Genomic DNA, 23,580 nt, shown 5'->3' on the forward strand with positions numbered 1-23,580 from the left:
TTTTATGGAGTCATTTGTGTTATTTTAAGAAAACATTAAAAAAAAAGCTTTTTTTTGGATTACTTTAAAAAGTTGTTCCACTCAAGTGTGTAAAGTAACTCTGAAGAAATTGGCTGTTTTGTACTCTAAAATGTTTGATTCAATGACAAGTCACTGAATTAACCTGAAAGAATAGAGAATTTCACTGAAATAACCTAAAATAAACTACAGAGGACTCTTTAAAACTGACAACCTAGAGAAATATTTTTTATGTGATTTGGCAGGTTAATTCAATGACAAAACAATGACAAAACAAACCTTTTTGTTCCAGTGTAAATGTACGGTTCCAAACCTCCTTTGGCATTAACATCAGTACAGAAGCTGTGTGCTGGGAGCTTCGTGGCATCCAAGGCCAGGAAGCAACTGCAAGTGTATTGTGTATGTGATCCAGTACTTTGGTTTATATTGTGTATGGGCCGAATAAACTTGGAGGAAAGCTGGACCAATTTAAAATATTAACTGATTCCCACTTTGATAGACAGAGAGAAAAAAATGTGCAGCAGTGAGTTTCTGCTGGTGGCGTGACCACCGTGGGTTACTTGCAGAGGTTCATATCACACTTAGTTTTTGTGAAAGTAATTATTCATCAATCACATTACCCTTGAGGTTCAGTCCTTTATATGTATAGAATATGTAAATATATGTTAATCTCCAAACAATGGAGGACTAATGTATTCACTGACAGAAAGAATTCTTCAAAAATAAATTGCCTAATATGATTCTGTAAACTTCCCACACACTCAGCTATGGCACGCAAAAGCTTTAACTGGCAGAAGCTGTTCTGACAGATCTATAGGAAAAGGCAGAATTTCACCTCAGAACCAGACCCAAATGCATGCAGCGAGATGTTTGCATACTCATAGTCTCACCAAATGGTCAGAAACACACATCTGAAATGAAAACAGTGATGGGTTTAACTCTGTGTTTGTGTTTAATTTCAGCATAATCACTGAAAACACTCAAGAGGCAGAAACCCGCAAAGCTATGTCAGTAATTTATTTGTTGGCAAACAACTTTCACTGTTACAACAAATATTAGTTATGAGATCATTCAACGTGGAACCCATACAAAAAGAATAAATAATTAGCAGTAATATTGTAATAATAATCAAGATCATAATAATTTAAAAAAAGAAATGAAAAACCAAAAAAAATAAAAAATAAAAAAACAAACCCAGTGCCACTTTATTTACTCCTGCCAGTTTTCTTTCCTCCAAGCTTGTTTTGCTGTATTTAAACCAATAAACAGATAAATAAATAATTTCTCTCTTGGGGACATGGCGGGGTTTGTGGAATACATGTGCAAGCTACACTTCATACACTTATTCATTTTTCCTGCTAAATAAGTAAACATTGGCTTTCCACATTGGACAGTGCTCTTCTGTGCAGATTTTTCACATTTTCAGTACACAAATATGGTGTAGCCATGACATTTCATTGGTAAGACTGACCCCTTTGTAAAATAGTAGATTCTCTGAGCATTCTTCTGTACAATAAGATCTCAAACAGCACTGTAAGGTATTATCAATTGCTAGAATATTTGGCAGAGGATATGTTTTTAAAAACTATTCTTGTGCTACTTCGTAAATCTGGCGTCGTTGTCATTTTTCACACCCAGGCCCCTCGTGCAGGGTCAAAATGAGATGAGATCCTCTTCCATCAAAAGTCTAAAATGTAGCATTTCCATAGTAATCACTTCCTTCGTCGCCTAACTACTTCAGTTTCCTGCTTGGTTTAAATCTACACAAGTGGCAAAGTATATAGTAACAACTAATTTGCAAAATGTACGTGACAGTGGTGTTGCTATAAAAAGGACCAGGATGAAGTGTGCGTAGGGTATATGCGTATTAATTAAGGAGTGCTTGACCGCCTCTGCATTACGAAAGAGTGACATGAAAGATTGTTTCTTGCTCGTTCTGCAGTCCTCTCGTGAACAGAACATATCATTGCATTTCAGAACGTTTTCACACACAAAAGGTTTGCAACTTAGGATTATAAAATAAAAGACTTGGTCATATGCAACATTTGTATCTGTATCTGGATTCTGTACAATACATAGAAACAGTTTGTGATTTCTTCATAATCCTTTGATAACTGAAAACTTTTACAGAAGAAAGGAGAAGAAACAGAACTCGTTCTTTTTTTTCACTTCAGTCTGTTGTAATATGATCTTCCTTCTTTGTTTTCAGTGAAATACACAGTAGCCGCTGTCACTACGACTTGCAGGAATGTTACACCAGCCCAGACACAACTCCAGTTTAGCAGATACGAACAGGAAGAGAATTTCGAACATCAGTTTGATATGGTTACAGTTCAGTCGCCCAAATAATATCAGTGGTTCTTTTTCTTTTTTTCTTTTTTTTACTTTTTTTTGGGTGATTGTTAGTGAGGGCATATATCATACATCCTTCACTTGATTGGCAGGTAGCGGTGCTTCTTTGGGGCCAGTTTATGCTGTGAACACCAGAGTCTGACGTCCTGCTCTACCCTTTATTGTCGTGGAGACGTCATCCAACGTATGCGTCTTTAAGAGTTAGACAGATAGACAGACATACAGACAAACAGACAGGCAGCTCTTTTCACCCAGGGCTGGGGGCCTTGGCCCTGTTGTGGTGGTAGTGGAGACTATATGCTATAATCTGCTAGAGGTCCATATTGGTAAACTTGTAGGGCTACGGTCAATCCGAAGATTCCAAATAAAAGTAACAGGTACGGTAAAATTACAGAATCCCTCCCCGTTCCTTTTCTGTTCTGAGTTCAAACATTCCATTCTGGCTTGATGTTCACAAAAAGTCTTTTAGAGCTGCCCTCTCGGTCTGCACCTTTTATGACAGTACATTCAGTCCCTGCTTTTAACTGGCCAGTGATGTCTCAATCATATTGTCATGGGCCGCCGTTAATGTTACACACAGTACCTCAATCCAGGGTCGGGCCAGCTCAGTCTGTCAGTCAACAACACAGAATGTTTTCACTGAAAGGTTGAAAGTGTAAAGGTGGGCTGGGGAGGGACAGAAGTCTCGACTGCCTCTATAGACTGGTAACCAGGTGAGAAGGGTCTACAGGCGGCTCCTCGGGTGATGAATCGGACTCATCCTTGCTCCCAGAGACCATATATCCATCACTGCCACCACGGCCCATGTGGTAGTAGCTCTGCAGCTCGTGAAGGTGATTCCTGGAGCCCAAGTTTGGCATGCTCTTATAATAGACATCATCCAGTTCAGGAGCAGTAGCACTCTTACAGGGCTGTAGCTCCCCGGAGCTGTCTTCCTCTCCGTCTGTTAAACCATTCATCTGCCCATCTGGGAGGTCCGTCAGCACTGGCATGCTGGTGTAGAGTGAGTCTCTGTGGTTTGGTGAGTGCGTGTGCTCATCAGTGTGCTCGTTTGTCAGCAGGGGAAAAAAGCTCTCGCTGGTCTCTTGAGGAATGCGCCGTGGCCGGGAGAAACTGTGAGGAGGCGGCGGCGGCGGGGGGTGGCTGTCTGGCGGAGGAGGCCGTGGCGGCAGGAGAGGTGCATTGGACTCCTCTCTGATAATCTCCAAACCCAGGTTCTCCTCATGGGGGAAGGCTACAGGGTTGTCTAGTACCATGGGGCCATTGTCCTCTTTACTGCCTCCCACACATCCACCAACTCCACTGCTGCTGCTGCTGCTGCTGCCCCCTGCCAGGCTCCCTGGAAGAACCAGGCAAGAATCATATTACACCACACATCTCAACATAATAGCCCACTGACGTTAAATCATTTTGAACAAAAAGCACTGCCACTGCTACCCAAGGCAGAAACTTTAACGTTACTAGTAAAACATGTATTCAGTTTTTTTGAAGTCCCCAATGTAATTGTCAGAAATTCAAAACAGATTAAATTAGTGCTGTCAGCGTTAATGATGCTGGATGGCGCTAACGCGTTAACGAGCTAACCGCTCTAACGCGTTGACGCCGTGCAGCCCCACACACGGGGCAATCCACGTTAACTTGCTAACGGAGATTTAACGTCATTTTAACGAGATTAACGCTGACAGCACTACATTAAATTAGTCCTGCTATGTGTCACCTGACCCAAAGATGGCGATTTAAAGGATGTCAGCTCCTTGATGTCATTGTCCAGGTTGTCTGGCTTTCGAAATTACAGTTTTACTTGAGCTCACCAGTGCCATTTTCAACAGTGCCATTTTCACCAGCATCATATGTCTGTTATCCAGTAAAAAAACAAAAAACCCAAAAAACTACTGTCTGCTAGATCTGCCCACTACCAAATGTCAGACAGGCAAAGTCCAAAAAAGAAAAAATGATCAACTTCAGGTGAATCTGCGCTTCACAATACCTGCCAAAAGTGTAAAAGTTTTGTATTAACATATCAGCTGTGATAATATGTCGCAGTTGTTTAAGCTGTCTGCGAACGGTTAGAAATAATAATTATTGTAGATTTTAATATGTTACTCTCCACTTCTATTGTGCTGTTTTGCTGAGTTTACCTGAACCCTCAGAAGGAAGGGTCACTGCAAATCATAATAAACGACAGGCTTTTACTTAATTCAGTTTAATAATCACCTGTCTGCATAAATCATTGTAACCAGATAACACATTTATAATTACTCTAAGGCTATTTGTGTTATAGTGAGTTAACAAGCAGTGCCACTTAATAAATCGAAATATTTACATCTGTTTATCAAAACCTTAAATTATATAAATGAAACCACATTCACCTCCATTGGCCATGCTGCTGTTCACCAGTTTGTTCATGAGGTTGTGATTGCGCTCTGTGGTTGCTCTCTCATGATTGTTGAGGTAAGATGGGATATAGTTGGACGTCAGCTCCTTGAGGATCTTCTTCTCTAGAGTTGTCTCCTTGTGGTTGCTGTGGGTGCCGTAGCCGGCGCTACGGTCGAGGATCTGGACACAGTCGCTCAAGTACTCACTGCTCGCCATGCTGTAGTTGTTGGCATGGTTACCATTAAGAGGGAGTGTATCCATAACACTGGAGTCTCTTGCGTTGTTCAGGATGCCCTCTGAGAAGCAAACAATTTTAAAAAGTGCTAATTATTAAGATGTAAGAAAAAAAATAACTCCCAAGTGGTTTTTTACAAATGAAAGATTTTAATTATTGTTTCACATCGTAGTGGGTGCTGTGAATTGAGGATTAAAAAATAGCAATGATAAATTTCTTGGAAAGAAAAATGCTTCAAGCGTCCATAATTCATTAAGGAGAATCTTCATAAGTACTCTTCTTTTTCAATTGCTGCTAGCGCTACAATACAAAAAGAAAAGTTAAAATTTCACTGAAAAATGTTTTAAGTAGAACTTCTGGTAATTATACAGGAGTTATTATCACATCTCATCTCCGTGCTTGTCGCCTAATACTATAGATACTGTATATTGACTGGAAAACTTTTGGGGGGAAAAAAAGTTTTGCATAGGTTGGATGTAAAACATTACATTGCTTTAAAGTCAAGAAAACAATTATGTAGCTGAAGTAGTTGGGAGTAATAATGTAGCCCATACTTGTGTCTCGGTACGGTGCTAATGGACAGCATGAGGGAGAGAGAGAGAAGAGAAACACAGATGTGAATTTAGACATTGACAGAAACACATTTCAGCCACCATTACATCAACAATTGCTCAACAACTAAAGGCAAGTTGACAAATTTTAAACACAAAAAATCTTACATAATGATTACAGAACAAAATATTTGTGCTTTGTTATAAAGACAGAGAAAGAAACATTAAAGCACAGCATAGGAATCACATTTAAAATGCTATATATGTAGATATTAAGGATACGCAGACACATGCTGTTGCACAAGCAACACATGGCCAAACTGACACATGCATGTAAAAATAAAAATAAAAGTAAATCTAACATTCATATAAAATGTAATATATAAGGAATATTTCATGGTTCCCAAGTAGCTTATTTAAGATATAGCAAATCTGCAAATAGTAATATAGATACAGGTTTATACGTATATTTCAGTGTCATTGATAATCTCACTTGGGAACCATAACATGCATGCATCAAAATAGAAAGCACTTTTTAAACTGAAAGAACCATGCAAACTAAATCAATAAATAGATAAAATAAAGCAACTCTATGCTACATTTAAAAATGTTGTATGTTCATAAATGGAACATCAGCCACACCTTGGGTGTTGTACATGCCCACAGCTGGGTTGTTATAGACTGCCGAGTCCCCCAGGAGCGTGTTATAAGGATTGTTAGTACCATGGGGACGAAGGAGAGCATTAGTTATAAGATGATTAGCCATGGCTCCTGGTACAGGCAGATAGAGAAAGAGAGAGGAAAAGCAATAGCCAAGTCGAGAGAGAAGGAGAGAGGAAAAGCAACAGCCAAGTCAAGAGAGAAAAAGAGAGAAGCACTCAGGAGAAAAAAAACAAAAAAAAACCCAGAGTGGAGATAGAGGTTAAAGGAGAGAACATGTAGCCATTGCAGAGTGGAAGTAAGGAAGAAGGAAAAAGAAGGGAGAGCGAGATGGAGAGTGAGTGTGTGGAAGAAAGAGGGAGAGAAGAGGACAAGTAAATCAAACAAGCTAACAGTTCAGGGAGAAAGGCAAGAAAAAGCTTGACAAGTCATTCTTGCAGCCATTGCATACAGGCTGAGGGAGGGAAAGGGAGAAGGAGACAGAGAGAGAGACAAAGAGAGAGTGCCATAGCTTGGAGCAGACTGTGCTGCAGTTCAATACGCTTGAGCAGAGAAGCATGACTACAGGACAGTTAATGGACAAAGGGGCCACAGAAAGTGTTTTCAGTGCATTTTCTGAGAGACTGCTCATATACACATTAAGACAATGCAAAAAATACAGGCAACAAATGAGCACGACAGCTCTTATGCATTCATCCTCATGATGCTATCGACGCTGTATGAAGCAGGCTGTGCTACCGCTGTCTGTGCATATCATCATATCATAGCTTTAAAACAGAGAGGGGAAAAACGGATATGTTCTAATATCTCTGTGGTTTCTGCATAAACTCAAAGCAAAACATAAGAAATAATTATCTTTATCATAGTTTCCTTTTCCTTTTAGCACGTTAGCAGCACCACTAATGAGGTGCAGCGATGTTATACACATGACCAACCACTGTGTATGTGACGACCTAGTGGTGAGTCTGCATCATGCAGTTTTTGTTTTTGCTTTTCTTTTCTGCTCTTTCTAGCAGCTTCAAATGCAATCCTGCTAATATTATACAGTTGTCACTGACTGTGTGGGATCTGAACTTATGGTTATGTAAACTAGCTACATCTACCATTATACGGATGCATCCCGTACCCAGTAAAATCATGTCTAAAGGCTAGTAAATCTATGAAAAATATAGGGGCACAGCAATTTTTCACTTCCCTAAGGCATTTTTTTCTCATTTCTACACAATGTAAACTATAAACTTATGATTCCTATGCCATTATAACCCAGCACTCAAGAACTACATAAGTCAAATATTGTCATAACATTCAAAAAAAGGGAATATATGCATTCTAGATCCTTTCAAATGTATGACTACACAAATTATTCTACAAAACTACAAATTATAGCAGCGTAAGAAATTGTAAGCTCTGACACATCAATCTGCTGCAAAATGGTAAAAGGTGGAGGGAAATTTGTCATAGCTGGACACACTAAAATGAAAATCACGTTAAGGACCTGTTATCTTTAATTACTTGAACTGATCCCTCCTTTTCTCGGCGCTGCCAAAAGTCAGCTACGTGAATGCATGAGTTATTTACTGGTTGATTATGTGACGTGATGTCATTAGTCCCAAGCTTCTGGAACTATCGTTGATCTTAGTGTTGCGGATGTTGTCTGTAGATTTCCAGCACTTATATATATATTTTGCCTCACTTTAACCTTCCGAGATTCTGGCTTACGTAAGGTGTTTAGTTGGCCATGACAAAAAATTTAGGTTGCTTGAAAATGTGTGTATAGCATCTCCTAATGTTGTTACTGCACAAATGAACCAAAGAGAAAATGATTTCCTTTTTTTTCTCCTTCTGGTCAAGGATCCAAACAATCAATGTGGCATGTAGCTCAGTGATGTGCCTATTTTACAGCAGACTCTGTGAAAGCGTTGCCACATACACTAAGTAATATAACTACAGCTTCTTTAGTCTGACTCTGTTAGTGTAAGCTGGTACCGTCAGTGTTTAAGTGAAAAAGGTATTAGCTGATAGATAATTATCTTTTACTGCTAGGGTTCCAGATTTGCAACCCCCCCTCCCTTTTTTCTTTTTTAGATTAAGTAAAAACAAAATTTTTAATTAGAGAGTGTTTGTGTTTCACTAAAATGAAATACAGACACATACTAACAGCCGACTCCTATGTTCCTGAGCATACCACAGAACCTTTTTTTTTTCGGTCACTGCTGTGTAGGTCTCTCTTCTTCATTATAGCTTAAATGACCTGGGCATAACAAGAAGTCGGTCTCTTATCTGACAATCCAATTTATTCCATTCCACCGTTATCCAATAAGTCAAAGTATGTAGTTATTTCAAAATCTACTGGCTAAGTAGCTCCGTGCGGCATTCTTTAAAGTGTGAGGGAAGGAGGAGGTGTAGGAGTCTTAAGCCCTGCCTCACTAAGTGTGTGATAATTCAAGCGCTGACACGCACCATGTCTGCTTTAGTATCAATCTGTCATGCTAACAGCTTATTAGTGGCCTGAAGAAAGTGAGGGCCACACCTCAGCTTAGAGTCTAACAAATGGCAGCATGTGTTCTCTTGCGTGTGTGTGTGCACGTATTTCAAACTGTGTGGCCATTTGGGTATCTATGCCCTCATTACCCTAGCCCTCGGATAGCCATACCCATTGAGTTCATTCCTACAGTCCATTACACTGTCCTACTCTGAAGGGACTGCAATACACAGCTCTAAATAAAGCAGGGATACACTGAACTAGGCTTATTCATTTAAAAGGTTTGAGACTACAACAGCGTACAGATTCTCAGGTGCAAAAGTTTCGCTCTACTTAAAATGAAATAGGATGCTATGTGATGTGTGGTGCTGTGAATTCATCTAAAAATGCAACATTAATCTGTATAGCATACTGTATTATAATAAAGGTGTTATTGGTGTTTAGTTTAAGGCTTAAAGGATTCAAACCTACAGCAGTTAAAGAAACATCTGTCCTTGCAAAAAGAAGATTGGTGCTACAGCACAGTTAGCGCTTCACTCTGTAGATTTATTATTGTGACAATAAAGTAGTTTCAGTTTTGACAGGAGCCTGCCCCTACCTCTCCTTCCTGCGAAAAAGCAGCTTTTGAAGCAGCAAAAATAAGTAAGTGATATTTACACTCTATCCTGCTAATCTTCCCATCTTCAAGAACAAAATACCATTATCAGTAGTCTGGACCGCAGCTACTTTGCTAAATGACAGCGTATGCTGCCTGTGCCTCCTGCTATTAATAAAGCAGATAGGGTGACAGTGATGAGGATGCAAATTGTAGGTATCCCGTGGTTACCTCTGTTGAGCGTAGCAGAGCTGTTGATGTCTCCAGTGATGAAGGAGGACTCCTGTTTCCTCACAGTGTCATTCCACATCCGCCTGATACGACTCTATACACATGAGAAAAGAAGCGAAAAAGAAAGAAAAGGGTAGAGACGGTATGGGCAAATTCGTTGAGGGGTAACAATAAAATGCAAGGGAAAAGAAATCAAAGGAAGAGCCAGGAACAGATCAAGGGAGAAAGGACACGACAACAAAGAAGGGAGAGAAATATAGTGAGAAAGTGTAATATATGGGAGGCGATTGGCAAAAAAAAAAAAGGATCAAATTAGTGCAGGAGAGGCAGTAAATGGGAAAAAAAACCAAAGCAACATCCGACAAAAGAGAAACAGGCAGGGAAAAATAATCATACATCAGTGTCTTTTGTACTCCATATACATTTTTTTAAGCAACATTGTCTGTCACAGTCAGGGTTTTGGATCTCACACTTTCAACAAAACATCCATATTTTAAGTAGAGATGCACCGAATGTAATTTTACTGGACTATTGCATTTTTTTTGTATGTTTTCTAACCTTTCTTTCATGGAGAATTTCCATTTTTGCTCATAATAAAACATTGACTGTTTAAAAAACTTTTCTATGTTTTCCAGTATGACATCAGGTTACTGAACCTACTATCACTCCCACTCCAACAAACGCATAATCAAGTGCTCCAGGTTACTGGACACAATATTGAGCTTCTTCATTTACTGGCAAACAGTGCCAACAACAGTATATGATGCCAACTGAGCTGAGCAGATCGTGTCAGAGTTGGAGCTAATAAATGCTAAACAAAAGTTACTCTGACTTTGCTCTTATTGCAGAAAAGAGAGTTCTGAAATTACTAATGGATTGGCAGAACTATGAGAAAGAGGAAATGGCAGATGGCTACACTGGTAGATTACTGGCAACTGAGTTAGCAGTATGAGGAAGCCAGATACATTTACAGCTTATAAGATATTACATTTTGCTTCTCAGAAGAAATATATCTGCACAGCAATTACAGTTGTTTTTGTTGTCTAAGGTGCACTATCGGCTGTGGTGGATGGCAACGAAATCGGTTATACCCTTGCTCGGATATACTAGCCGATTGATCGGTGCATCTCTAATTGAAAGCCCAAAAATAAACTGAATGGCATTCCAACTTAAAGTCGCATTTAATGTGTTTGCCTAAAATATGAGATGAGTTGAAAGTGAACAGCGATGACCCAAAACCCTCATGGCGTTATCTGGCCTCACCTGAGAATCTGCTGTGCTGTAGCGTCCAGGTGTGCAGGCAGGTAAGCTCACCTGTGAGCCTGTGGAGTAGCGGCCCGGGGTCCGCGAGGTGGTGGTTTTACTGGAGGAGGAAATAGAAGTCTCCACGCTCTTCCCGCTGCAGCAGTGGGTGCGCAGACATTTGCCGTACTCTTTACGCACCTGGACCCCAGATGGTGGGAGGAGGAAAAAAGCGGCAGAAACTGTAAATGCACTCTCAGCCAGCGCGTACAAAAGAGGGGGAATTGATTGATGTTTTCACTTTGACGTTGCACATAATGATGCATATTTTCAAGATGACATGCCGGGAAAGAAGAGACAAACTCTTCTTCTACTCAACTTCCTTGTGCAAACACTAAACCCATAAATTTAGACATTAGAAGATTAGCTCCATAAACTTTCCCCCATCAACATTCTCCCCAAGCTGCCACATATTCATCTAAAATGGACATATTCCTTAGGGGGACATGTGATGCACTTGTACACACAGAACATCTGCATTTAGATCCCAATCAAGTTAGAACAAATACGACTGTAATTGCTTTTTAACAAGCTCGTTGGACTGGCAGGCATATATTGCCACATGCTCTGTTTGAACAGCTGTGTGGTGAGTTGCTCCATGCATCTTGGGAGAAACCAAGTTGGGTCGCAGCCAAAGAAAACCTCATCATTGTTCTGAGGACATCTCTCTGGATACCTGATCCTGTGACCTAGCACATACCTAAGTATACTGTGCACACACACACACACACACACACACACACCGCACTTGTTTACTGGTCATGCACTTGAAACTAAAAATTGTCTGTGGGATGGCAGCCAGATGAGAGTATTAAGCATTTGATGAATCTTCTTTCCATATCCTACTCGTCTTCTGGAGTCCCAGGCACTGACAGTGTGTGGGAGACTGTAAAAATATCCCGGTGTGTGTAGGCTCTTCCTGGAAGCCACACATAACTCAAGTATAAAAAAAGTACACACATGTGCTCACAAATGCCAGTAATCCTTTAGGCCAACTAAACCCAAAAAATATACTGAAGAGTTTGTTTTTTTTTAATTATAGAGGACTCGAAAGGCGAACCGTGTGTTAATGTGAGTCATAAAATCATAAAACTCACTTGAGGAAATTACCTGAAGCTTCAGCCAATTAGACTTCAAAACACTCATGCATGTCCTCATCCTGTGTCAAATATTTAAAACAATTAGAGCTGAATATTATCAAAGTGTATAACATGCTATTTCAGGTGCGATGACCCTGCCTGATGATGGAAAACTTTCTTTGCTGCTGCGAGAACAAGTCACACCGTAAGACAAGCAACTCAGTTTGTTACCTGCTGCCTCAAGGCAAGACAGACAGTGACAGCGAAAGAGAGTGTTAGGTAGCAAGAATGAAAAAGTGAGAGAATTGAGCAGTAGGGATACTGAATGACCAATCAAACCTCTGTGACAGCTCTGCAGATATTTTTGGTGTCCCTGCTGATCGTTTCTAGCTCGCATGTGTGCCTCTGTGTGTGTTTGTATGTCTGTCTGTCACTCTGGCAGCTTCTGTCTAGCTTTGTGCCTCACCTTTTTCTGCAGTATGCAGTGGAAGATGAAGATAAACATGCCCTGCAGAGAGTTGAAGATGGTGAAAAGGTAGGCCATGATCACGGTGCTCTCGTTGATGTACATTAGCCCGAACGCCCAGGTCAGACCAAGCAGACACAGCAGAGCTATGGCCCCAATCACCCAGGACCTACGTGAGAAGAGAAACAGTGGAAAATGAGAAATGCTCATCTTGTTACTCTGTGTCATTATCAAATGAAATTCAAACATGAGAAGTTTGTCTTTTCCCCCCATGGTGAAAAAACTAATCAGTCAAGGCTGACGCATGAGGGACCATGAGGGGTTAGAAAGGGTTCATTATGAGCCCCAACACTGTAGGAGTAGACTGGAGAAAACAGCGGGAGTTTTGCTTAAAAGAATTAAAGCCTTATAAAAGGGTTTAGAGGAGGCAGTGCGAGTGGATCTTTTCATTTAGATCCAATCTCCAGAGAGCGAGGAGAGGTTATAAGCGAGCTGACGTCAGCCACGGGTATCACGAAGAAAAGCATTCTTCACCGAGCACACTTTTCCCAAGCTGCAGCCAAACTTTCTCAGTCAAAGTATATGACAGGAGGTAAAAATCATTTTCAGGCAGAAGTAGGTCCTGAAGTCTGTTAGCGCACTTGTGACTATAACAGTTTAACGGGAGTAGATTTGATAAGAGTTTTTAAGGCTGCAAACCTTCATTTCAAATAAAGGCTATGAAGAAGTGAGTCATAAAGGCCAAATGTCAGAGAAACTTGGTCATGTGGAGGCATGTGTATGCATCGTAAGTCCTGGTCTGAGAATGTGTGTGTGCGCGTGTGCACGTGTATGTGTGTGTGCGCATGTGCACGTGAGTGTCTTCATCGGGCAGTAATCAGAGGGACATTACAGCCATTATAAATGACATTTCCCACTAAAGGTCATAGGTTTGGGTCTGCCAGAGCCGAGATGATAGCTGTTAATTTGATTGGCTGACTGGGCAGTGATCACCTCTAACGCAAGTGATAGAGACAAAGAAAATGGGCAAGGAAAGAAAGAGCGGGAATGGAGAGAGAGAGAGAGAGCGAAAAAACACAGCGGGAGAGATATTAGGAGAGTCATGAGGAAGGAAGACAGACAGAGGAGGAGAGTAAGTGAGTGAGACTAAGGTGATTGATTCGATGTTTCCCTCTGTGGCACCATTCAGGCGAGACAGAACCTCCAATAAAGCTCGTCTGACGACCCTCTTCAATAAAGGGTATACTCATCTCTCTTTTCCATCCCACCATTTCACCTCTTCCTCCAGTGTTCCCTTGAGTCATGGTTTCTCTCTCAGCTCTGTTTCCATGAATTCACATCTCACCTTTATAATATTTCAATAGCACATTAGGTCTATAGGTCACAGGACCTCACAAATCACACATGAACAAGAAATCCATTTTACAAGACAGGTTCACGGTTAATTTGGGTGTGTGGATAAACTACAGGAAGACTCCACAGACACATGAATAACAAGCAAACCAAACAAAATGTCTCTAGGAAGACAACACTGATTGGAGAGTGGCCTTACCAGAGCCAGTCCACAACAAAGATAACTTATGATGGCTTGGAGTTAGAGAGACAAAGAAAACAAAAGGAAGAAAAAAATAAGACAAAAAGAGCATGATGGTGATTAACGAATAAATGAACCACAATAAGACATGACTAATGAAGTGAAATAGATTAAAATCTAGACAGCCTTCAGTGTTCTCAGAAAGACTAAGGAAAGTCATTAAGAAGAGGGGGGAAAGATCCAAAGCATCGTGTTTTAAACGATTCTTTGATTTCCATCTTTCATCAGGTTTTTTTTCATTAGAGTACTTTCCCCTGAACTGCACTAAAGCAAAGATCAGCTGGCTTCGCCTTTGCTTCTGAAACACTTCCTGCTTGAAGTCCTACTTAAAAACTGCCTCCATGAAAGATACATTGGCAGTAATATTTAAATGATATGAGAACCGAGTCATTTTGGGGATTTACATTATAACTTCTGAGCTCGGATAGGCGTTGAACTCTGAGCCAAGGCATATTGTTTGAATTAGACTGAGCCTTTTTTGTCTTGAGCTGGACTCGAACAAGAAAATGACACAATCCCGATTAGTTAGCTTGGTAGAAAGAGTTTCAGTATTTAATGGACGTGAAGTCATATTTCAGTGGCACTCTCTAAGGGTCTCATGAATAATAGGGACATGCCTGAGAATAATGATTTGAAGAATTTAGAGGGTAGCATCTCAAAATTATGTAAGATAAAGGTGAAAGGCGCTCCATGCGACAGGGTAGCATAAAAATGTAGAATTAATTGAATAGTTCGACTTTTTGGGAAATGTGCTCACTTTCTTGCAGAGATGAATGTGAAGATTGATGCCACTCTTGCGTTTGTGCAGCCATGATGAAGTTGGAGCCAGCAGCTAATGAGCTTAGTGTAAAAACAATACTCCTGTTTCTGTCCAAAGGTAACATTCTAATGCTCACTAATTACCATGTTATAGCCTTTTGCTGACTCCATAAACAAAACAAACTGTGAAACCAACAATGCGAGAGGATGAGATTGTGTCTCTCTTGGCTGAGAAATAGTATTGCACCTTACCTCCATAAGTTGTGTTTATGCTTCCACTTATATACAAATTATACAAACAACAAAACATAAAAAATAACAAGCTGTAACTGAACTAAAGGTCTCAACCTTTTGTTACCAGTGGGCAGCGCCAGGCTTAGTGTTTCCACCCTATTCGAGTCTTATGTTAAGCTAAGCTAACCATCTGCAGCAACAGTACTGCGCAAAAGTTTAGAGTTATGCCTCGTTTTTTTTGTATTTTGCAAGGAAATAGGAAGAAGTCGAATAGTTGAAGTGATTTAATGAAACGTGTGCAAACACACATACAGTATAAAAGGCGAAAACAAAGTTTGTACAAAGTGAAGTGAAGAGTTCAGGGTTTAACATAGCCTGAACTCTCTTATGCAAGTTTTCTTGTCATTTCTTCAATTAGTCTTCAGGAATAGTTCTCCAGACTTCTTGAATGACATTGACTCTTCTCTGTTCTCTGTCAAGATGATCACACACGGCTTCGATAATGTTGAGGTCCGGGCTCTGGGGAGGCCAATCCATCACTGACAGCATTCATTATGTGTTTCTCTATCCAGCTATACTTTTAATGCATTGACAGTATCTTTGGGATTATTGTCATGGTGTAAACTGAAGCTGTTTCCTATCAGGAGTTTTCCAGATGGTGGATCAAAATCAGGTCATACTGTAGAAACTCACTGTTGTACTTTTCTGCGAACCTCCTCAGAAAATATTGATAAAGATTAGAACAAAAAATGTGAAATTTTGATTCACCACACCTTAAGACCTGTTGCCGGTGATTTTCAGTCCAGTTATTGTTTAATGTTTCGAATTTCTGCCTTTTCTCTGTTTCCTTTCCTTATTACTTGCTTCTTGAAAACTATCCTTGCACCGAAACCATTTCTGATAATGCTTTAAATAATAATAGATGGATCAAATGAACGACCAGGTGTATTTTTGACTTGACTTTACTATTTATTTGCTGTAGATAGTTTTTCTAGGCGTGCTACTTCTTTTGTTCAGCCCTTGTCCAGTTTCCTGTTTCATGACACACTGCACACCATTGGGAGTCTTTGGGAATCATCTTGGGAATGCCAGTTCATTCCTTGAATTAGTCTGTTTGTTAAAAAAAATGTTAAAAAAACCCCAAAACATTTCACTGAAAATAGTCAGGTACGAGGACTGGATTGAAAATGAGTGTAAAAGCATTGGAAGAACTTTGGAAAGCCTGGAGAACTATTGCTCAAGACCCCTTAAAAATGGCAAGAAAGTCTGGCTCCTTAAAATATAAAGAAAAAAGTGTGGTTTCACAATACTGTTGTGTCTTTTTCACAATACTGCTTATAGATTGTACTGTACAGACATCTGTCTTCTATTAGTCCTCTCCCTTTTGCAAAAAAAAAAAAAAGCACAGTTCCCAAATGTCAAACTATTCCTTCTGCTTTATTCACACAAGCATGCATGATCACAAATCAGATGCACAAGTGTAGTAGCAGGATTGAAGAACTTACTTGATGTTGTCCAGACACCCAGAGTCTGGTTTGAGAATGGCCGTATGATGGAACATCTTATAAAGAGCGATGCCGAGGAAGATTACATTCAGCTGAAACACACAGACATAAAATCACACAAGTTAATTTTCTGCAGCAAGTAGCCTAATTAAAGACACAATGTCACCACAGCCATTCACTCACACAATTCTTTATTTGCCTCTTCAACAGTAATTGGCTTAGGGACACCATATCAGGCCCTCAATCAACAAGCCTTTATGTTCTCAAAATACAGCAGCTTGAACATCAGGGAAAATTTCAGCAGTTCGGGATCATTGTTACAATGGTAACCCAATTCTCATAGATGTGTTCTGTTCTATTGGAGTACTAATGCATAAAGAGGGTGGTTTAATAATGACTGTCTGAAGCGATACACTGGGTCTCAGAGGCTGTATACATTACCACTAGGTGTGGTGTCATAACAGTGCAGTCCCACCTGAACTGCTCCCCACATGCAGGTCCTGCAAGATCTGTGATAGCCTGCCTGACATTTCAAAAATGAGTACAGTGGATTGGTTCACAGGCTACTGGGAATATGTCTCATTGCTTTAAATGTCTTTGTATGTGTGTCTGCCTAATCATCAAACTCTATTCCTGTCATACTTTACTTGTTCAAGATAGGATCCCTGTTCCTGCTCCTCTGAACATTTCGATGACTGATGAAACATCAATCATTGGCATTGCTCAAACTCCCCGGGAGACTCTGTTCTCCAGTTTAATGTTCAATTTGGTGGCAAAGCAATAAAACAGCTAGATCAGGAGGAAAAACAGCACACAAATGAGTGCCTAATAGCAACATAACCTTGCTGAGTTTTTATCATAATCTGTGTGACGCACGGCGGCTTGCGCTCCATATCCCCTTCGAAGATTTCCAGGTTGCAGGAATACGTGCCCGCCTGAGAGTTAATCCATGAATGGGAGTTATTAAGTTGACATATAGAGTTGCTTCCACTTTTACTTGCACTTCTGAGGAGCTCAGGCAAGCCTTGTAGGAGATTAACAAATACCTTAATGTGAGCCATCACTGCTGCACGAACATCTATAGATCTACCTACTCATAGATGAAGTGCTATGTCAAGGGTGTGTGAGTATGCACGTGTGTCCATCTTACCATAATGATGAGTGTAGCAGGGCCTATGAAGCTCCAGATAAAGTAAGTATCCAATCGCAGCCAGCACCTAGAGACAGGGAGAGACGGAGACAGAGAGAGACATCATGCACGAGGGACGCTGGGAAGAATAAAAGGGTTAAAAAAACATGTTCTTTAGATGGATGTAGAGTAGCAATCAGAGGATAGGACATGCATCACGGTTGCACACACATAATCACTGAGAGGACGCAAGCTGGAGGAAAAAAAAAGGAGCAGATTATGACACGCAGTATATCAAATGCATCACGACAGAGCGAGGACAAAACGGAACTGGGGTGGATGTAAAAAGTGAAAGAGATGAAGAACAGGAAGAAAGGTGTTGCAGGATGGAGGAAAATAGCATATACACACACCTCGAACATACATCACACACACAGGGGGGAGACAGCGAGGGATAAGCACCTGTGATAAATAAAGCTTTACTTCTCCCTAAGGGCACAGATATATGACATAGCCACATCCTGCAGTCGCAAAAATATGACATGACTGTGTTCATTTGAATACTGAGTTATGGATGCAGACCTCATACGAGGCTATTTATGGAGTCTGCGGATGGCTGTGTTGAGGTTAAAGGAGAAAGGAGGGACACAAGTGCATGCACATGCAGTGTGTATATGCACACAAGCACACTATCAGAAGACACGCATGAACATATAACCACAAACACACACACACTCACACACGTACGCGCAGGCAATCATTTTGGACCACAAGGTTAGGATTGGTTGTAAAAGATATACTGCTGTATGCAAAATTATATAACCCCAAAACACCTTGACTCATCAACTGCAGCAAGCAGGGGAAGGAGAAGAAGAAAAAAAGAGTGCCCTCCACTGAGGTCAGACCCAACTAGTTGCCGAAAAAGGTGCCAGAGAAAAACGGCTGGAGCAAAATGGCCAACTGATTCATGACCAGCTGCTTTTGAATTATTAATCTTTCAATTTCCACCACATTAGAGAACCCTCCATTATGGGTCCCTGACTGTGTCACAGTATCCTCCATTAGGGCTCCTTTGCTAACTCGTAGCCACCTTCATTACGGTACATGAATGAGACTCAGTGCCACTGGCTACTGTGAAGAAGAACAGCCTGTGTTATGTGACAAGGTGACACAGCAGGAATGGCAGATGATATTTTCAAAGGTTTTGTCTCAATGTGTTATGTCAAAAATGATACACAGTGTCATTTTCAAGCCTGGGCTGATAAATGAATCGTGTAAGTTCGTTTCTGCTTTTTAAAAATTTCCAATTTCAATTACTTTTCAGATCGACAAGGCCCATGGGGCATGAGGACACGACGAGCAAGAGCATTAATGGCCTGGATGCAACATTACAAAAGAAAATACTGATATATTCATGCATTTATTTTTGGTTATGTGCACCTTTTACATATAAGCTCTGCTTCATTGTCCCAAAATATTTCACATCATTTTGCATTTGAACTCGCAGCAGTTGTCTCAGGTCCTTTACGACACTCTGTTTGTGATTATTCACCCAAAGCTTGGCACTGAGACTCTCATGTTTTAATGATCATCGGGCAATGAAATATTGATCTAAGTGGCATGAGGACTGGTGTGGCTTGATGGTTAAACACTGCTAAATTCAACCCTTCTGTCGTCTTTCAGAGCTGGTCGAGTAGAGTGTAGCTTGTGGAAAGCTGCGATGTCAGAACGACAAAAGGTCCCCGAATGACCAGCGACTGGGAGCATTTTAGAAGGTGAATCATTTATATCTATAACCACACGTCATTTTTCACCCTCAACACGGAGCGACTCATTTATAAGCAGCTGAGGGATGAAACACCTCTAAAACTGTAGCCTTTCAGTGCAAAGTCCACATTGTTAGTGTTTAGTCTTATGGTTTGAACAGGTTATGAACATGACTGTGTCTAATATATATTATATATGCAATATACATTTCATACGCATATGTATTTAATAATTAGACTGGCCTCTTTTCAGAGTCAAAGCATGAATGGAGTGTGTAGGTGAAACTGTTACGTTCACTCTCTTTGAATCTGTAGTTTGTCTATTATGCCTGTAATGAGATGCTGGCTGTCCTTTCTTGGATTCATCCTTTTTCTAGGGTTAGACAAGTCGAGCATGCATGAATACGTTACCTTGTGCTTTTAATGTATGTGCTTATCTTCCACTACTCTTCTCCAGAGAAGCTGCTTTTATTTTAACGCGCAAGCGCAAGCCAGTGTGGATGTGTGAACATCCTGACACACAACTCCATCTTTTCCTATCCCATCCCTCCATTCTCACACTTAAAGCAGTTTTTTTTCTCCCTCGGCATACTCCACTGTACACCCCCTCCTTCTGTCCCGCCTGTTAAATCCTTCCATATTCACACATTGTTGCTGCCGTGCTCATGCAGGCACTCTGTGGTGCATCCTCCCCCTGCGTGTCCCCAATACTTCTCTACCACTCTCCATCCTTCTCTGCCTCTCTCTCTCCACTCGTTCTCTCTGTATTGACTCTTCAGAAGTGCCACAGCTTGTTGAGTCCACTGTGGCAAACGCAGCCAAAATGACAGCAGGCACTCCAGCCTCCCTCCCTTTCCCTCCCTTGCCCCGTCATCCATCCTTCCTTCACGCATTCTTCAGCAGCATCCTTACACTCGGTCGGTGCCGTAGCTCCTGTAGTCCACGGCAGCGGAGACGGCCACTATGACAGCAGGTACTCCATATCCTGCCAGGTAGAAGTACTTAGTCCTGGAGTGTTCGCTCTCAAACACCTCTACCAGCATGATGTAGAGCTGTACCCCTTCCAGGAACATCCAGGTGAACGCTGCCAAGAAGAAGAAATGGAGCAGGGCCGCAAAGACTGCGCAGACAATCTGGTGAGGCAAATGAAGGATTGAGAGGGTTTAAAAATACAGTAACATTAAACTCAGGAAATATTTATTCTGCTGGACACTTGCACTGATGAGGCAGAAAAGACAGATGCAAACAGTACAGGCAGTAAGGGTATGAGTCAGATTTAGAAAGCAATAATGTATCATATTCAGTTAAGGGAGAAAATGTAAGTGAATAAATATTGGACAGCCACTGCTTGAACAGGCAAGACAGGGGACAGAATAAGGCAACGTGAAATAGAAGTCACAATCATAGTGTACTATGACAGAAATTTCAGGTGGCAGAATGACAAAAAAAAGCAAAAACTCACTTCAAAATAGCAATATTATTCGAGACCCCCCTCACACTTCACTCACAGTCTACAATCTACAAGTCATCCAGGAAGATAAATGAGAAAATATAAGTGACATGTTAGCGCCGCAGCCCGCGCTGATTGACCACATTTCAAAGAGATGTAGCGAAGCACTTTCAAAGGGGGCTGACAATGAGTTGTTGAGGAGGGCGAATTACTTGCCAGCGCTGTTGAAAATACAATATGATTTTTGTCAATGCCAAGGATGAACAAAATAAGTGGAACTGCTGCAAAAATGACTCAGCATCTTGGTTTGAAAGAGACAAAACAAAAATCACATAAAATTTGACAGATTTCGGAGCTCAGAAAAGGAAAAAAAAGCCCATAACTAACTTCGGTTTGGATGCTGAATAGTTGTGAAAACATACGGCTTTTTTACGCTTTTACTAATGCAGAACTAAATGTTTTACATAAGATAAACACTGTGCTTGTTAACGTACTTCCTAGAGAATTGCAATTATCAAACACAAAACACAAATTAGAGCGTTTTGCACCTACCTGAACCAACTCTGCGTTTATACACTGAAAGTGAGTAAATCTATTTTAAATGACATGCCAGTGAACAGTGACGGATGAAAGAGATGTAAAAGTCTTTGAGTGATAGATGATAACATACTTAGAAAACCCTGTGAGAGACTCATTCCAAAAAAGAGAAGAAAAAAAAACACAGAGGTGCAAAGAATGTGAATAAAAAAACAAAAGCCAGGGATCAAACCTAAAAAGACATTAATAATTTTGGCAATTCGATGGCAAAGAAAGAGTGTTGATTAGGAAAAAGAAAGGTGAAAAACGAATGAGCGCTGAAACTTGGTCAATCATGCCAATGTTCTAATCTAAAGAGTCACTCCTAAATCACTCAGTGGAAGCGCTAACAGACAGACTTTTATAATGGAGGGGTTTGCAACGACAGACAATTACCTAATGTCTGAGAGACAATGAGTTTAGGGGGTGAGGGAGTCACTCATTTCCATTTCTAATGATCGCAGAGTGTAGCTTTCACAGGCAAAGGCACACACATGCATGCACACACAGGTAAAAAAAAAAAAAGGTGGCTGCTTATGCAAAGTCATTTAGTTTTCCTGCTGGAATTACTGGCTTAACCGGCTTCGAGCTAAGTGACGCTGAAGATGTTAATGGAGGTCACGAATAGTCACCGGTAATTAACGGGAGAACAACACGCAAATACAGCAGCACACATACTAAAAACTCACAAAAACAAAACAACATGATCCCTCCCACGCAAACACACAGACAAAGAGGAACGCACAAGCGCCACGATCAAAACGCGCTCTCCATCCAATTTGCTTTGTCTCTTCATTTACAGTGAGAAGGTTTTCTCACTGAAAGCTCAGCAGGATGCAAATGCTTGAAGGTGTTCTGAGGTTTCTTGTATACTATGGGGGAGGTAAAAGATACAGCCTTGAGCCCTAACTTACAGAGAGAAGTGGTGAAAAAGCTCATCCTTTCCTGTGTGTTGATTATTGTGTGTGTGCGATCTATTGTACAATATAAAGCGCCTTGAGGCGACTTTTGTTGTGATTTGGCGCTATATAAATAAAATTGAATTGAATTGAATTATTATTTAGGTGTCCTTGTGCAGAGATAATAAAGGCGAGCATCTCCTCTCAGAATCTGTCCCATAAGATTTGTGTGCAAAACGTCTGTACCCAAGTGAGGTTTAAAGTTCTAATCCATGACTGGCGTACTGAATGTGGACCATATGGATTATACATCTTGGGCTATGATTGGAATGCACACCATGTGGATCCCCCACTGTTGAGCCAGAAAACTGCACTGCACTGAATTCCTTCAGGGATAGAGTTTGATTGGTTGCTTAAGTGATACGTAAAGAAAATGCTTCGCAAATTGTGTCTCATGACTTTAAAAAGCCTCCACGCTCTCGAGGGAAGGGCTATTTGTTCTGAGTGTCACAAGGACTGGTGCAGTTAATGATGCATTTGTTGTTCTGAAAATGCACATTTCTATTCCGCATGCAGAAAAACACAATAGTGTTGCAAATGACACTACACTTGACAAACGTACCACTGCGACCAATTAGGCTAGAGTTACCATTACGCCTGCGGAGTGTAGAACCATTCTTAAAATAGTATATAGAGCATATTCAATAAGTTAGTACTTTTGCCCACAAAGATGTGACTTCATGAAAAGCTTCTATATAAATGTTTACCTGCATCGCAGGAATCTGTTTAAAATAATTCCCAGCTTTGCTCTAGATGTTTCACTTGGACTAGTCTGTCTCTGAGCCTGGTCGAGAGCAGATAACTTATAAATAGTCGGTGATGCTTAGGTTTAATGTTACTAAATACATCTATAATAATGGCATATTTAGTAATTAAATATTATTAATTACTAAATTAATTCAAATTAAATATATTAAAATTATAATATATTCTATTTTATATCGTACATAAAATCTGCTTCACTCAGTCTCAGGGGTATTTGACAAAAACGAATTGCCTACTTATAAGGAGGAAAAATAAAGAAAATACATAACACCACTTGACCAGAACTTTCAGTGTCAAGAATAAACTTTTCAAAATAGCCATCTTTAATGGTCTTTATTTTACCTTGCATTTGTACAAGGTAACTCTACTGTTGGGTACTGATGCATACAGACTGAGGTCACAGCTGAAATCCAACAGCAATGAGGTGTTAATCAAAAGCAGTCTGAACTCATATTCACAAATCGGCCTCATATGAGCCGCATAAGGTTTAACACAT

At 40.5% G+C, this 23,580-nt stretch overlaps 1 protein-coding gene across 5 annotated transcripts in view; it reads right to left on the minus strand.

The window, feature by feature from the left end:
• Nucleotides 1–1,021: 1,021 nt before the first annotated feature.
• adgrl3.1 (adhesion G protein-coupled receptor L3.1) overlaps nucleotides 1,022–23,580 on the minus strand; it is a 120,108-nt gene continuing 97,549 nt past the window's right edge. For 2 of the 5 annotated variants that reach the window (XM_039613556.1, XM_039613555.1), the window contains 8 exons: nucleotides 20,247–20,467; nucleotides 17,590–17,656; nucleotides 16,440–16,531; nucleotides 12,348–12,516; nucleotides 10,815–10,943; nucleotides 9,501–9,594; nucleotides 4,740–5,042; nucleotides 1,022–3,709 (listed from right to left, as the gene is read on the minus strand). In XM_039613556.1, coding sequence (XP_039469490.1) covers nucleotides 3,066–3,709; nucleotides 4,740–5,042; nucleotides 9,501–9,594; nucleotides 10,815–10,943; nucleotides 12,348–12,516; nucleotides 16,440–16,531; nucleotides 17,590–17,656; nucleotides 20,247–20,467 — 1,719 coding nt within the window. In that variant the 3' untranslated portion in view covers nucleotides 1,022–3,065. Of the gene's footprint in view, nucleotides 3,710–4,739; nucleotides 5,043–5,535; nucleotides 5,554–6,174; nucleotides 6,304–9,500; nucleotides 9,595–10,763; nucleotides 10,944–12,347; nucleotides 12,517–16,439; nucleotides 16,532–17,589; nucleotides 17,657–20,246; nucleotides 20,468–23,580 lie in introns of those variants that run through there. The other 3 variants (XM_039613558.1, XM_039613554.1, XM_039613557.1) reach the window with 3 other exon arrangements.

Source organism: Oreochromis aureus, linkage group 6, assembly GCF_013358895.1.
Source record: "Oreochromis aureus strain Israel breed Guangdong linkage group 6, ZZ_aureus, whole genome shotgun sequence".
Lineage (NCBI taxonomy): Eukaryota > Metazoa > Chordata > Actinopteri > Cichliformes > Cichlidae > Oreochromis > Oreochromis aureus.